Genomic DNA, 16,710 nt, shown 5'->3' with positions numbered 1-16,710 from the left:
CAAGGAATTGCAGGGAAGTATGATTTATTATTGGTTATGGAAAAAGGTATATTTTTGGGTTTTTTTGAAATAGGGAACAAGGAGAATAAATTAGCAATAAAGTAAATTAATTATCATGGAAACCATTGCAAGGTATAAGAACTGAAAATCCCATCCTAGTTATCCTTATCAGGTGTGATGAGAATTGGTTATTGCTCCCACTTAGTTAACCCTTACTAAATAAAGGAAAGTCAAGTGGACTAATCAATTTGATTCCTCAAGTCCTAGTCAACTCCTATGGAAAGACTAGCTTTAGAGGGATCCAAATCAACCAGCAAGAATTCCAATTTTCAATCAACAGCTGAGTTTGACAACTCAAGTGTCACCAATTACTCAACCAAAGCAAAGGAAGAAAAGTCTAAATTATTTATATCATAAATAGAAGAAAGCAATCATAAATCTGAAATACCTCAAATTGCATTAAATAAAGAAATCAATTCTAACATGGAGTTCATAAGCCAAATTGAAAAGATAAATAACAATTAAAGTAATAGAATAAATAAAAGTAAAAAATAAATTAAAGAAACATTGAACCTGGAATGAAGAGAAATAGCCTAATCATAATAGAAATCCTAATCCTAATCCTAAATCCTAAGGGAGAGGAGAGAGCCTCTCTCTTTAAAAGCTACATCTAAAAACCTAAAATTGTGTATATGAAAGTTGTGTTATGAATGGATGTATTCCTCCTCTTTATAGCTTCTAATATATGTTTTCTGGGTCGAGAACTAGGTCAAAAATAGCCCAGAAATCGCTGGTTGCGAATTCAAACACGCTAATTTTCACAGATGCGACGCGTGCGCGTGATGCACGTGTTTGCGTCACTTATCCTCAGGGCAATTATAGCAAATTATATATCATTTTGAAGCCCCGGATGTTAGCTTTCTAACACAACTAGAACCGCCTCATTTGGACCTTTGTAGCTCAAGTTATGACCGTTTTAGTGTGAGAGGGTCAGGTTGACAGCTTTGCAGTTCCTTCAATTTCTTGTATTCCTTCCACTTTTGCATGCTTCCTTTCCATCCTCCAAGCCATTCCTGCCCTGTAATCCCTGAAATCACTTAACGCACATATCACAACATTGAATGGTATAAAGGGGAATTAATTTTTGGTAATTTAAAGGCTTGGGAAGCAAGTTTCCAATTATAGAACAAAATTAGGAAGGAAAATGTAAAATCATGCAATTTATATGAATAAGTGAGTAAAGAGTTGATAAAAACCACTCAAATTAGCACAAGATAAACCATAGAATAGTGGTTTATCAGTGGGCGTCATTCACAGTGCCCTCCACGGAAAACAAAGCTCGGTATGTATGCTTCCGAGCTGAGTTTGTTGCTCCTCCTCCTGCAAAACCTCCATAAATACAGTTAATAATTTCCCGTGGTTGCTTAAGGTAATTATGAGGGATTTCTCTTTGTCTCGAGAATGTTGTCCTGTGGAGGTGTGGTTGGCCGAGGATGTGTCGCGCTTTTGTATACTCCCACTGATGTATTTGTCCAGATGTCCTTGCCAAGCTAGGCGTTCTAATAGGTCTTTTGCGATCAGGCACTCATCGGTGGTGCATCCATACTTTTGGTGAAAAGTGCAGTACCTGGATTTGTCCGAGTTCTTTGCTTCCAGATAGCTGCCGGCCTTTCGGGGAGGTTTGATCAGCTTGGAATTGAGAATCTCCTTGATGATGTCCCTCTTTGTGTTAAACTGAGTATATGAATCATAGCGGGGGGTTAGTTTAAAAGTCTTCTTACTGTCTCGAGCTTTATCCTCATCTTTGTTATACTGTGGCTTGTCTGCTTTTCGAGCTTGGCGGAGCTCCTAGATGTCCATCTGACCTTTAGCCTTTTCACGGAACTCGGTAAGGGTCTTTGGTTTAGCAACCGTGATTGCTTCTTGAAATTTTCCTGGTCGGAGTCCACTTTTGATGGTGTGTATATGCACTTCAAGATGAAGATCTGTTATGCTCATGGCCACCTTTGTGAAACAGGTAACGTAGTCCTTAGGCTTTCACTCTGACCTTGTTTGATTGTGTTCAGATAGTCGGAATCGTGTAGGTAGATAGAATAGGTAGCAAAGTGATCCTCAAAAAGCTTCGCTAGTTCCTGAAAATGAGAAATAGAATCTGCAGACAAAGAACAAAACCAATCAAGTGCAGGACAGTCTAAAAAGGTAGGAAAACAACGACATAAAATAGGATTGGAGGCACCATTTACTATCATTATAGATCTAAACTTTTTGATGTGCTTCTTCGGGTCCCCTAACCCATCATAAGGGGTTAAGGTTGTTGGCAAAGTGAATCTGCTAGGCATTTGGAAATTCATAATGTCAACCGTGAATGGTCCGACAAAGTTATCAGGCTCAGTGTCTTCATTCTTTGGTCGAGCTTCTTCGTTCTGAGCAGTTTTGGAAACGTGTGATGGGTCGGAATCGTGTTCTGCCTCCTCCGTTCGCTCATTACGATCACCATTGTTTTCAATCCGAGCATTAGTTAACTTGGCGATCTGGTTCACCATCCTTTGATTTTCCTCCGCCATACGTTGATTTGCTTGTTGCAGCTCAGTTACCATCCGAAGGAGTTCGGAAGGTGTTGGGGGTGGTAGATCAGCCATGGATGGATACAGAAGTTTTGAGGCCAAAAAGGAAAAGAGAGTTATATCTCGGGTCCCACGGTGGGCGCCAATTGTTCTTGAGTGAATAACCTGGCTATAGCTCGACTCTCAGCTGATGGCACCGAGCTGTTACTTCTAACGTTGAGCTAAGAGCTTAAGTGTCCGAGCTTTTTGTTTGGAGATATATCATGCCGTGGAGAGAACGAAAAAGGGGGGAGTGTACCTGCAAAAGGCACTTCAATGCTTAAGTCAGTATTGTGTATTCAATATGTTTTTTGCCAAAGATAAAATGTCATACCTTTAGAGTTGAAGTGAAACAGATCGGTTACGCTTCTGGCAATCGTTTTTCATTGAAGAGCAATTATAACAGATCGGGACATTACGGTATCTGGTCAGGCGTTTGGTTCCGAGTTGTACTGTTGGGGTGAGTCATTAAGCAGAGTTATAACATATGATACCGAGTTATGACTTTTGAGTTGGATTGTAACATCCATATCAAATGTTATTCTATTTTTTATTTATTCTATTTATACAACTAATATATACAATTATAAATGAAAATATGTATAAGACTTTGTTGAGAGAATTGCACTATATTTACGACTTACGAGGAAGGAGAGTAGATTCTGTTTTTAAACATGTGTGAGTGTGTTTTCAGTGTGTACATTTTTCAGTGTATACACAAGAAGTAAGAACATATATTTTTAGTCATCGAACTTTTATAGAGGCAATCATTTTCTTTTCCGCTTTGGTCATGCACTGTTTTGGCTGATTGTGCTGAGGTTATGGTAGTTGGAGGTTGGCTTTTTCTATTGGGTTTGAAGTTAGAGAAGTAACATGGAAAGATAACCCATCCCAAAGAAAAACCCAGAACCGAACATGCACCCACACTGACCCGAACCCACCTAAAACCCAATCTAACCTCTCCTGCTCCCTTCTCCCTTCGATGCTGAGCTCTGCCTTCTCCTTCTACTAATTTGGAGTGTCCCTATCTCTACTGTCATCTCCGATTGTGCCCGAGGGTTTTTCTGGTTGTCGTGCTCCTCCTCACTGCAAGCTCCACATTGGACCCTTCCTGCTCCATCCTCACCAGCGGCACTGCAGAAAACGTTGCACTCTCCATTTGAGCTGCTGTCTCCAGCGCTGCTGTGAGCCTTAGTGTGCTTGTGGTCTTAACCATTGTCTTCCCCATTTTCCGTCAGCCTTCTCTCCTCTTTGTGTGATTTGTGATGCACATTCTTTCTACCAAAATACTTATTGCTCTCTCTTCTGGATGCTTCTCTACTAGCAATTACCAAAAGATCCATCGGTAAATTTCAGCTCCATGATCTTCCCAGGTTGTTTAGAAAAGCTTGTTTGGCTATCTGATGAGTATCCAAGTGAAAGTGAAATTGGGGATCTATCTTGCTAGTTCTTCAACATTATATCACATTTGCAACCAAATGCAAACAATACTGAGTATCGTCAAATCACGCCTCTTTAACCCCTTGTATCTCTTTATCTCTCTCCTCACAACCGCCACCACTACACCACACTCATTTTCCACCTCACAATATAAAATCCCACTCCAGAACCAATTCGAGACATGGATTAACCATCTCAAACCTTTATCCCTTACGACATCCACTGAGCTCTTCAAGCCCAATTAGACCTAGACCTCTCCCTCGACATCTTTAGCTGGACCGCCTAATAGCACAACTACATCCACACTCACCTCACCATTTTTTTATTTTTTTTAGTTATTCAATCATTATTTTTTAATGATTTAACCATTTGGGTAATTTTTGCTGCTGATCGTGTTTTAATGTAGCTGCAATGGTTATTTTTTGCTGGATTTGACCTTCTTTGCCTCATACTTCCATTGGCTTTGGTTCTGTGATCATAATACTATGGTGTTTTATTGGAACACTGAGGCTTTGGTTTTGCTTTTGAATTCTGTAGATGTGAGATTTTATTTTATTTTTCTTTTCAATATAATGTAGAATAGATAAATTGATATTGATTGGAATTTGTATAGAATGACACTTGATAATAAATTTGAAAGCAATTGGAATTTGTATATAAATTGTTGCTATTTTAATATAAGTTTAAAATAGAAATTTGACGCTAATTGGAATTTTTAAGGAATACATGATTGTTGTTGTTTTAATACTTGATTATTGATGTTTTAATGTAAGTTTAATACTTGATTGATGTTGTTTTAATATAAATTTAATGTTTGATTGTTACTCTTATTTAATTGTTTTAATCACTACAAGAAAAACACTGAGTACTATCAAATTAATCAAATAAATCCACCGATACAAATATTACCGTTGGATTTACCGTTGTCCTTGGATTGACGGTATAAATTTCGCTGAAAACTGCTTATTAGTGGATTTATTTTGTTCGACACTAATTATCGGCAAATTTTCCGTCGGTCTTTTCAATGGATTTGACGAGGTTGTGTTGATGGTTACCATCGATACATCCGACGGTAACTTTAGCACCGTTTCATGTGATCTGACAATAACTTTGGCGGCGTTTCACGTGTTTAGGTGCCAAGTTATCGTCAGATTTATCCGACAGTAAATCCTACGGTAATATTAATTTTATTTTAAAAAATTTTTGGCACAGTTAACCCACAAGTACTCTTGTTAACAAAATTGTTAGCAGAAATTTAAAGTTGTCAAAATCAACAAATTATTTTATTAAAAAATAAATGGTCTGAATAAAATAAAATGTCACAAATGTAGAATACAATGAAGTAGACAAACAAAAATGTGTAAAACCCTAAACCTAGAGAACCCGGTAATCTTCGTTGTCGTCGTCGGCGTCGTGGTCCCCCTGCTGAGTCGGCAAAGTAGGTGCTGCCGTCAATGCTTCACCGGTAGCGTTGCTACTGGAACTTGCAACGCCGCTGCCTCTAGCGCACATCTGTTGGTTGTACTCCTCCATCTGCTGTCGCAACTGCCCGAGCTGCTCCAACTTCTCCATCAGGTCCGAGCTGATGCCAACGCATGCAAGAATCTTTCGATACCTCTGCTCAGACTGCTCCGCCTGTTGGTGCAGCTCCTGTGTTAGCTTCTGCACCTCCTCCCTTAGGTTGACAACTTCCTGGGATCAGCAGCGCTAGTGGCAGAGGCAGAGGTAGAGGAAGCCGTCAACGCGGAGGAGCGGGGGCCATTAGCGAAGAACGACCCCAACCCGAAGCGGTGATTCTTGTGGGGTTCAGAGGCGGTCACGCGCCAAATCCCATCAGGATCTACCACTGAGGTCTCAGAGCCGGTTTCGTCGGCCCTATTAGGCGACTGAGATTGCTGGGTCGCGGCCTCCAACCTCTGCGTGTACTCCTCCTATATCACACACGTTAGTTGTGATTAGGATAATAGTTAAATAATTGACTTTAAACCAAATAAAGTTAAAACTTAGGATTATTTTAAACTCACATAATGAGCTGCATACCTCTCGTCAGCAAATCTCTCCTTGTTTGCCTTTAAAGTATGGGTATACTTGAAGGTCTCCGCCAATGTCGCCTCATGATCCAACGACTTAGACTACAAATTAATATATCAACCAAGAAATAAAATAAACAAACAAATTAAACAATGACAAACAAATATATATGAACCAACATACAGGAAATCTTATTTCTAATTTCGAAAACATAATTTTAATTTTTTTATTTCACTGAAAATCTTATAAAAATTTCGACAGAATCTCCCCTAAAATTCAGACTTAACCATTCTTGAGGGATTCCATCCAAATCAAATATCCATCAACCCTTCTCAACTTATTACTTTTTTCAATCATTATTAAGGTAACATGTAACACCCTAACTTTTAGCACCTCATGATCGTACTAAAAGTTCGAGTGCTACTTACCTCTATTCTTTTAATTATATACTATGTTTATTTAATATTGAGCCTTCGTGAATACGAAACGATACTTTAATTAAGAAAACAAGAGGAGGCTTTATTTTAAATCACTTAACCATAAAAGTATATATTCACATAACTTTATATATATAGACTTATTTCAAAGAACCTTAATTACAAATCCTACCCCTCTAAAAACTAAAAACAATAAACAATAAGGGGAAAATAAATTCTAACAACTCAACTCGTGAATATAATCTTCTATGCCCCTGTAACTCCACACTAAACCTTCACACCTGTAGCTGAAAGGGGGGTGGAAATAGGGGTAAGAATTGAAGAGTTCTTAGTAGGGCCGGGGTAGTTAGTTAAGTTCGATTTGCTATTATTAACCAACCGCAACTAACAGTAGAACACATATAAGCATAAATAATAAAAGAAAACAGAAGTCAATCAGTCATGCAGGCATGCAGCACACACACAAATCATAGAGTTACATAGCACAGAGATATGCACAAACAAGCATGATGCCTGTCTAGTCCTATATAGGCCATGAGCTCATGTGTCAGTTTCTTGCCCGGTTTCCGACACTGGTCCTGAGATAAGCATTTTGTATCGCCGTCCTTATCTCATCCAACGTCTCCTCCATGAGCGTTACGTATCACCGTCCTCATGGGAGAACCTTCTTTCCGGTCTCCAGTGAGCGTTATGCATCGCCATACTCACTGAGCCATCCTTATAGTATCAAGTGAGCGTTACGTATCGTTGTCCCCACAGGACACTTGGCACTAAGGCCCAAACAACATTCAATTTCTCTTTAATCTTTGCTTTCTACTTTAATGTGGTAGAGATCCCTTTAGTTAATACATTCTTTCATTCCTGCCCTCTGCTCTCCTGTGGCAGACGTTTTTTAAATTCTTTTAATATTTGCTCTCTACTCTCCTATGGCAGAGATCCTTTAGTATTTTTCTTTTATTCTTTTAATGCTTTTGTTCTCGGTTATTTATTGAATTATATTTTCACTTAACTCAGTAATCTTTGTCTGAGTTTGGCTTCCAGTGTCATAACCTCTGTAAGCAACATCTGTCTTACAGGTGCGACTCTCTTGAATCGATGTATGCAAACATAACCTCTGTAAGCAACCTCTGTCTTACAGGTGAGGCTCTCTCTAGCCAATGTATGTATTGATAACCTCTGTAAGCAACCTCTGTCTTACAGGTGTGACCATCCCCTGGAGTGGTCGATGTATCTCTGGAAAGCGAATTTCAGTGGGCTCACCCCTATATCTTTACTTATCTTATTTTCTTTTCGTTCTTTCTTTCTTTCTTTCTTTGTTATCTTTCTTATCATTTCCAATATAATTTATCTTTGCATTATTCCCTCGCCTTTCCCTAAGTGTCTTATGAAAAAAATTATAAAGTACTTTAATTAAGTCTGCATTTTCTAAAACTTTTAAGACCACTTTGTTTGCTTTTCTCTAACTTATAATAATATCTTATTTTGAAACTTTTATTAATTACTTTCTAAATCACGAACTTTTTAACATTCTATTTTTAACTTCAATATTTTATAAAATTATATTTGAACCCTCACTTATTTTTAAATTTATAAAAATAACTCTGAACTTTTATGAAATATCGTTCTTACTCCTAAACTTTACTTATTACCCAAAATACCCGAAAACTTATATAATTATAAATTTAACCTCGATTTTTATATACAAGTACAATATTACCCTTCAAAAATAAAATGTAATTACTAATCTTTCTTTTATACCAAAACCGAAACCCTTAACCCTTTCCTTTCAAAATATTACTTGTATTTTAATCCGTTTTCGAGTCTTTCGGTTACCAATTTTTCTCAACTTTTAATTTAATATTTCAACCACCAAATCTCATTATTTTCCTCAAAATACCACATCACAACAGTCCCAAAACTATTAAAATAATCACAGCTGAGCTATTCCTCATAGCCAAACTAACAAATCACAAGCAACAACAATAATTTAACATAAACTCATTCAAACTCAGACAGTAATCAATGAAACCAATATTCACTCATCTAATTTATATTTAATTATTATAAAATTACCAAAATTATACCTCCATACGAAATCAAAATACTCGAAGTTCTGGAGAAGCTTTTCGACCGAACTGCTGAAGAAGAAAACGTCAGAAATCGACTGTATCTCCTAAAACTCCAATTAGCCGAACTCAAGGGAAAGGAGAGCTACGGCACTATCAACTTCTACCGAACAAAAATAACGCCAACGTATAAAAAAAAAGAATACGAACACTTTTATCGAATTAGATGTTTTATTGGAGTTACGAATCTCAAGAAATCGAAATCAAAAATCACGAAGGTGTCACGGTTCTTTAAAGACACTCGGTCTCTTTCACTTTCATTCCCTTTTCAAGTTCAATCGGTGATGATAATGGGTGATTGTAAGCCACATTCCCATGATTATAAGTGAATGGTATATATATATGTATACAGGGATGGATCCAGAAATATTACTCTGGAGGGGCCAATAATATATATAATATTAAAAAATTATACAAAAAAATAATATAATGTAAAATGTATTACAAAAATATATCGATAGAGAATATATTTTAAAATACAAAAAATATGTATGTACTTTTTTATTAACGAAGTGGTCGATTTTTCGTATCATAAAATTTATCGATAATAGAATATGTGTCAAATTTTTCAGCAATTTTCTTTTCAATATAATTAAAAGACAATTAGCAAGAAATTAACCTTTTATTTTGTTTATGAGTTATTCTTCACAATATTCATCACTAAAAAAGATCTCTCAGTTGTAATAGTTAAAACAGAGAGAATTAATACCAAATGAATCAAGAAGGACGCTCACAAGAAAAAAAAATCCACTTTATAGGATTTAAAAAATTTTATTTAATTAAAAAATATTAGTAATAATATCTTTTTAGATTTTTTTAATATTATTACTTACTTTTTTAGATATTAAAAATATTAATATTTAAGTTAGGCTAGACTTTTATTTATATTAGACTAAATACTATATTGATATAATAATAATAATAATAATAATAATAATAATTATAACAATGATAATAATAATAATAATAGTAATAATAATATATAATAAAAATTAATTTAATTTTTGTTTTATCAAATTATTTTTTAATAAATAATTTAAATTTAATAAAATAAATAATAATTAAATTAAACTTTAATAATCATAAAATTCTATTTAATTATTTTTGTTAAAAGTAATTTTTCTAAAAATTACATCTCAATATAATATATTAGCTCATAAATAGCTAATTATTTAATTTTAAAAAATTTGGGGTCTTATATAACATACAAACAGTTCAATCATTACTAATACAGTCAAGCATTTTTCAAACAGTTTCAGCAGTAGGAATCAGCAAACAACCCAATAATCCAACTTTTTTCAGCAATCTCAAAGTCTAATCTAACATATCCTAACCACCTAAATCCACTAAAACAAAAAATTAAACCAACTAAACTCTACTAACAAATTAGTTAACTTGATAATCAAAAAAGAAATTAAACCAACGAAACAATTTTACATCAACTCAGCTCAGTTTAGTTCATACAGGACTATATAAATATATATCAACAAAACACCAAAGATCATATTCAAAACAAGAATGCTTATAAATCAATTACATTTTTATAAAATAAATGAAGAAATTAAAAAACTAATTCAAGTAACTACTAAAACATTAAACAATGCCAAAATTTTTACCAGTCTGGTCTTCGTTTTTATGAAGGTCGTCGATTCACCCGTATACTTCGATGACTTGGGAGAAGCCCTATTAGCAACTTTTGTCAGACGGCGACACTTGAACCTGTCGTTATCTCCAAAATAGGCCTCCAGTTCACACTTGATATTTTGACGGATCCACGATGTCAGGTGGTCTTTCCCCTGACGAGCATCGCTCATTATCTGCTGAAGTCGTTTGGCTGGCCGGTTGCATAGATCTTCCTAATCATGACATTGTATTTTGCATCCCATATGAATTTTAACTACAAAAGTGATTCACCAAAATTAGTTAGTCAAAATAAAATACAGTTCAAATACAATTAATCAATTCAAACCAAATTGGGTTCTTACCACCCACTTCTGAAACCAACACTTTCTGGTCTCAGCCAGGATCTGCGTGTAGGTCGGTCACGGATAGTCGTACATGAACTTAATGACCTCGTATATCTCCTGTGTGCAAGCTTTGGGTTTTGGTGCAAACCTGTCAAAGGATAAAAAACAAACTTAATATTAAAAAAAATTGAACTCATGACTGCATACCATCAAAGCAAATCCTCAGCCGGATGACGGCGATGGTGGAGGGGCATCTTGCTCGGGGGCATTGGAGAAATCACCCACTGCAAGCTCTATCGACGTCGTCGCTGCATCTGCAGGGGGCGTAACAGAAGGAGGCACGCAGTTCGAGTTTAGGACCAAGATGAATTGCTAGTCCGATGGACTCGCCTGTGACGTCACAGGAGTCAACGAGGTAGCCGAGGTAGAGGGCGATGATTGGCAGCCCTGGGGGATTCGGTGGAAGCCCGCCCTCTACCACGATCACGTGACCCACTCGACCTACGTCTACTACCTGTCATCATGTTTGTATAGCGAATATATTAATAACATAAAAAGAAACTCTATAAATAACAAATAATTCTAAAAGTGTTTTAGTTTAGTAAATTAAAAAGAGAAAAAGAAAATTACATAGTTTTTTAATTTCAAAATAATTAAATTAGAATGAATAAGTGATTTGGTTAGTTTAACAAACTAACAAGTGTCTATAGAACAATAAAACACTAATTGTAAAGGAGAAAATTTTCTTTCATAAGAACCAAAATGAATATATATATATTTCTCTTGTAAATGCCATAAATATTTATCATAACACCAACTTAATAAAATAAAAAATATAAACTAAGATTAAAATAATTATTCAAATTGACAATTGCCCAAAAATATAGCAACCCAACAATTAATTATAACAATTTCAAAAACATAATTTTAATTTTTCGATTTCACTGAAAATCTTATAAAAAGTTAAAGTCTCCCTTAAAATTTGGATTTCTCCACCCTTCAAAGGTTCCATCCAAACCAAATATCCATCAACCTTTCTCAACTGGTTATTTTTTTCAATCATTATTAAGGTAACATACAAACAGCTCAATCAATATTAATATAGTTAAGCATTTTTCAAACAATTTCAGCAGCAATAATCAACAAACAACTCAATAATCCAATATTTTTCAGCAATATCAGAGTCTAATCTAACCTATTCTAACCTATCCTAACCATCTAAGTCCACTAAAGTAGAAAATTAAACTAACTAAACTCTACTAACTAGTTAATTAACTTGATATAACAAAATTTAAAATAAACATAGTACAAATAAAAAATCTTAAATGTAGAACAAAAGAAAACGGAGAAGAGGGATGGAAGTGTAGTGGGGGTAGAAGCAGAAGTGACAGCAGAAGAGGTTGACAAAGAGGAGAAATGAGTTGAATCAGTGTGATTCAACCGGTTGGATTACAGTTTCGGTTCTAATAACTATGCTTCTTCCTCGTCGTCTTCAATTATGACCGTGAAACACCACTGCCGAACCACCCCCCTCCTTTTTCCTTTTCTTCTTTTTCTTTTCCTTCTTCTTCTTCTCCTCTTTCTTTCTCTTCTTCCATCGCACCACCCTTCCCTGAACACACCCCAGCCTCCAACCACCATCACGCCACCGTGAATCACCACCAAAACCAGACCACCACCTTCCTCCTCTCATCGGCCATCATCATCATCACGACAGCGCCGTCCAGACCCGACACCGGCGACCACGCCACAGCCACCCTTCTTCTTTTTCTTCCCTTAACCGAACCACCACTCCCAGTGTCATCAAAGCTGCCGGCACTACCTCTAGCAACAGCTGTCTCCACCACCGCTGCGTTCTCCACTAACAGCGGCTGTCACTGCCACGGGAACTCCACCTCACCCCTGCTTCCCCTGTTTCTGCATTTTCCTTTCCCTGTTCTTCAAACAGGATTCAGTTCAACCTCCCTTTTACATCTTTTCTCTGTTTTAGTTAATTTAGGATTAGTTATATGTTAATTTCTAGTTGGTAATTGAATTGGTTAGGATTATTTGCTGCTGTTAGTTGAATTTAGATTAGAACTAGGATTTTCTGATTAGAACTAGTCTTAGTTTATACATAGTTAAACATGCTGTTATGCTTCGCTGATTTTGCGTCACTGATGCTGAATTTGTTTGAATTGATGTTGAAAGAATGCTTATGGTGTTATTTTGTGTTGTTTATGCCTTTGCATGCCAAGTGTTCGATAAAAGGCCTCTATGACTATTTTGGATTTTAAATTGCATGTTATAGCTACCATGTGATTGAGAATGTTTGATTCTTTGGCATGATTCATTGTTGAGATGAATATTTGTGATAAAAGGATTGTATAAAGTGCTAAAAATTTTTCATTGCTTGAGTTTTGAGTATATATATTGTGTGAATGCCATGATTGGTTTATCTTTGAATTGGATTTCAATCACTACATATCACTTTAAACCTCTTTTTTTGCTCAATCCATCACAATTACATTAATTCTTGGTATGCCTAAGTGTTCATTGAGCTTCTTATTGCTTGTTGCCTCTTTGTAACTTGCAAATTATTTTGAAGTATCTTAGGCACACTAATTAAGATGAATATTGCCTTTCACAATGTTACATGTTACTTATTTCATCCTCTCTTAGTGTCTTGTATTTTTTGCGAGATCTATCTTCTGGTTCACTTCTTGCCTGCTGAAGTTTATACTATTTGAAGCATCCCTGTCTTCACCATCATCTCCAATTGTGCCCGAGGGTTCTTCTCGTCGTCGTGCTCCTCCTCAGCTTCCGGTGGCACCGTCTCCTTCGTCTGGGTAAGCTCCACGTCGGACCCTTCCTGCTGCATCCTCACCAGTGGCGCTGCTGCGAGCTATGGAGTCCTTGTGGTCTTGGCCATTGTCTTCCCCATTTGCCATCAGCCTTCTCCCCTCCCTGTGCAATTGTGATGCGCCTTCCTTCCACCAAAACACTAACTGCTTTCCCTTTTGGATGCTTCTCTGCCAGCAATTACCCGAAGATCCATAGGTAAATTCCAGCTCCATGATCTTTCCAAGTTGTTTAGAAATGCTTGTTTGGCTATGAGTATCCAAGTGAAACCGCAATTGGGGATCCATCCTGCTAGTTCTTCAACACTATTCCACATTTGCAACCAAAAGCAAACCATGCTGAGTATCATCAAATCACGCCCGCTTAACCCCATGTCTCGCTTCATCTCTCTCCTCACAACCGGCACCACACCACCCTCGTTCTCCACCTCACCATCCAAAACCCCACTCCAGAACCAATTTGACACATGGATAAACCATCTCAAACCAGGCTTCACCCCTTCCGACGTCCACTGGGCCCTTCAGGCCCAATTAGACCCACATCTATCCCTTGACATCTTCCGCTGGACTGCCCAACAGCGCAACTACACCCACACTCACCTCACCTCACCTACCTCACCATCATCAAACAACTCGTCGCCAGCCGCCGCTACTGCCAAGCCGAAACTCTAATCCACGAGGTCATTACCGGCGCCTGCGACCCCTCCCTCGAGCTCTACAATGCCGTCATCCGGTTCTGCTGCGGCCACAAGTTCCTCTTCAGCCTCGCCTTTGACGTCTATAAGAAGATGCTCAAGTCAGAGGATTCCAAACCCACTCTCAAAACATATTCCCTTTTGTTCAATTCACTTCTTAAAAGGTTCAATAAGCTCAATGTTTGTTACGTTTACTTGCATTCTGTGAGGTCCATGATTAAGCAAATGAAGGCCAATGGTGTTATTCCTGATACTTTTGTCCTCAACATGATAATTAAAGCTTATTCCAAGTGTTTGGAGCTTGATGAAGCCATTAAGGTTTTTCGCGAAATGGGCTTGTATGGCTGTGAGCCTAATGCTTATAGTTATGGATATATTGCAAAAGGTTTGTGTGAGAAGGGTAGGGTGAATCAGGGATTTAAGTTCTTGCAGGAGATGAGGGGTAAGAGTTTTGTGCCAAGTGCGAGTACTTATGTTGTAATCATTTGCAGTCTTTCCATGAATCGGAGGTTTGAGGATGCCATCGAGGTTCTGTTTGATATGTTGGAGAACTCTAAGTCTCCTGATCACTTGACTTATAAGACTGTCCTGGAGGGATTGTGTCCCGAGGGGAGAGCCGACGAGGCTTTTGATCTGCTTGATGAGTGCAAGAAGGGGGATGTTAACATGAATGAAAAGATGTATAAGGCTTTATTGAGAGAATTGCACTATATTTGCAGGGAGGGGGAGTAGATTCTGTGCTTGCTGTTCCTTTAGTCTCGATAAGCATAAGTTGTCGAATTCAGTTGTTATAGGGAGCGGTAGAACTTGGCGTGGTATCAAGAAAAAATGAATTTATTTGAGTGAATATTATTGGATTTTTTTCGTATATAAAATAAAATAATTAATTATTTCCCCGAAAAATTTTTTTCAGATTTATTTTCAAGGATACGAATTTTTTTTTTTTGGGAATAAGAGCAAGTTCGCCGCATCTCTTGGCAAACTCTATGATGAGTTCGGAAATAAAAGTAGGCCTATTGGAGAGAAAGATCAAGTAGCCACAATTTCTCTGTTTACTTTCTTTCTCATTATTAACGTTGCTGCTACGATGTCAGGAAATTCATTGTTATCCATTCATTACGATGGTAAAATAGTGTATGATGAAGAAGGTTCAATTGTCTTTAGATTGGGCCAACTGATAATTATCTATATGACACCGGAAGTCAACAGTTTAACAGCTTTGAAGAATGTGATGTTGTATTCCGTCTCAACAGTTTAACAGCTTTGAAAAATTTGATATTGCATGCCCTCGGACAGTAGGAATCTAAAAGGGTGAAAAAAAATTACTACAGATATCCGACCGAGTTAGATGGCAATTTGTTTTATAAAAGGTATATTACAGTTGTGTTGTCTTTGTCTCTGTTACTAGTATATTTATCAGACCATCGTTGTGAGCGATATTTCTATTGTTTTGAATTAAGTACCGATTGCGCGACGACGAGGACGTCGTGGCACAACCGATGGACTAATATTCATCTGTTGGAATTATACGTGTTTCTTGTTGACTTTGGTGGCCGAGGATCATTTGCAGATACTGTCGATGATAGTCCGACGAGTGGAGTTGTTAGACGAACTATCAGAAGGACGATGGTAGATCTAAATATGCCACCTGAGGGTAGTCAGGAAGGGTCTAATGTTGAAGTTCGTAACATTGAATTAATGGATGACGGTGTTGAAAGTCATGACGGTTCTGCTATCAGAGATCCGATGATGGAGCAGTATGAAGTCAACCCCGATGATAGAGACGATGCTGACGAAGAACCACCCGAAATCCCTGATGATGGTGACGAGGAAGAGGAGATGAACTACTACGGTGACACACAGATTGCTCTGACACAGCCTGCCATTTCTCGACCATATGACCGGCCGGATCATTTCACGAGGTTGAATCTCGATGCAATGACTTCGGATTGGTCGTTTACCCAAGGAGGTCCTGAAGAAGACCCAAGCAACGAGTTTGAGGTTGGACTACAATTTGGAAACAAGGAAGAAGTCATGTTGGCAGTTAAGCAGTACAGCATCAGGAGGGCTGCGGAGTACAAAATAGTAGAGAGTGACCATTGGAGGTACAATGTACGATGTATCCAGATCGGACCCGATTGTAATTGGAGCATACTCATATCATATCGCCGAAAGCAAGAAAGGTGTGAGGTTAGGAGATACACTGGTCCTCATACTTGCATGCAAACTTCGATGGGGCAAGATCATCGTAGGTTGGATGCGAAAGTGATTGCACAACACATTCTCACGATGGTCAAGGCCGATCCAACAATCAGCATCAGGGTTCTACAAGGAGATGTGGAGAATCACTTTGGTTACAAGGCGTCCTACAGAAAGGTTTGGCTTGCAAAACAGAGAGTCATCGCTAGAATATATGGCGATTGGGAGGAGTCATACAACGAGCTTACTCGTTGGTTATCTGTGTTGTGGAACCAAGTGAGCTTCACAGTCCACTTCATCTGTGACTGTCTGTCCTCTAGGCCGGGAACAACACCCAGAATCTGCTCACATAACTCCTCAATGGTCCGTCCC

At 37.6% G+C, this 16,710-nt stretch overlaps 1 protein-coding gene and 1 pseudogene across 1 annotated transcript; one reads left to right on the top strand and one right to left on the bottom strand.

The window, feature by feature from the left end:
* Positions 3,321-13,690, bottom strand: LOC110268557. Its single transcript, XM_021114968.1, has 2 exons — positions 13,477-13,690; positions 3,321-3,765 (listed from the first exon to the last, which is right to left on the bottom strand). Exons 1-2 carry the CDS (start codon positions 13,658-13,660, stop codon positions 3,557-3,559), a joined length of 393 nt encoding a protein of 130 aa, XP_020970627.1. The 5' UTR covers positions 13,661-13,690; the 3' UTR covers positions 3,321-3,556.
* On the top strand, positions 12,038-14,986 carry LOC107623658 (annotated as a pseudogene).

The sequence above is a fragment of the Arachis ipaensis genome, chromosome B10 (assembly GCF_000816755.2).
Source record: "Arachis ipaensis cultivar K30076 chromosome B10, Araip1.1, whole genome shotgun sequence".
Taxonomy (NCBI): Eukaryota; Viridiplantae; Streptophyta; class Magnoliopsida; order Fabales; family Fabaceae; genus Arachis; species Arachis ipaensis.
This window is presented reverse-complemented; position numbering and strand designations above follow the sequence as displayed.

Bases quoted from the DNA above. Each gene is read 5' to 3' on its own strand.
- LOC110268557 (XM_021114968.1), bottom strand. From the start codon at position 13,660: ATGGAGCTGGAATTTACCTATGGATCTTCGGGTAATTGCTGGCAGAGA. The intron at 3,766-13,476 runs CCACTGGTGAGG...GAGACAGCAGCT, and splicing joins CTCCATAGCTCGCAGCAGCG to CAAATGGAGAGTGCAACGTT.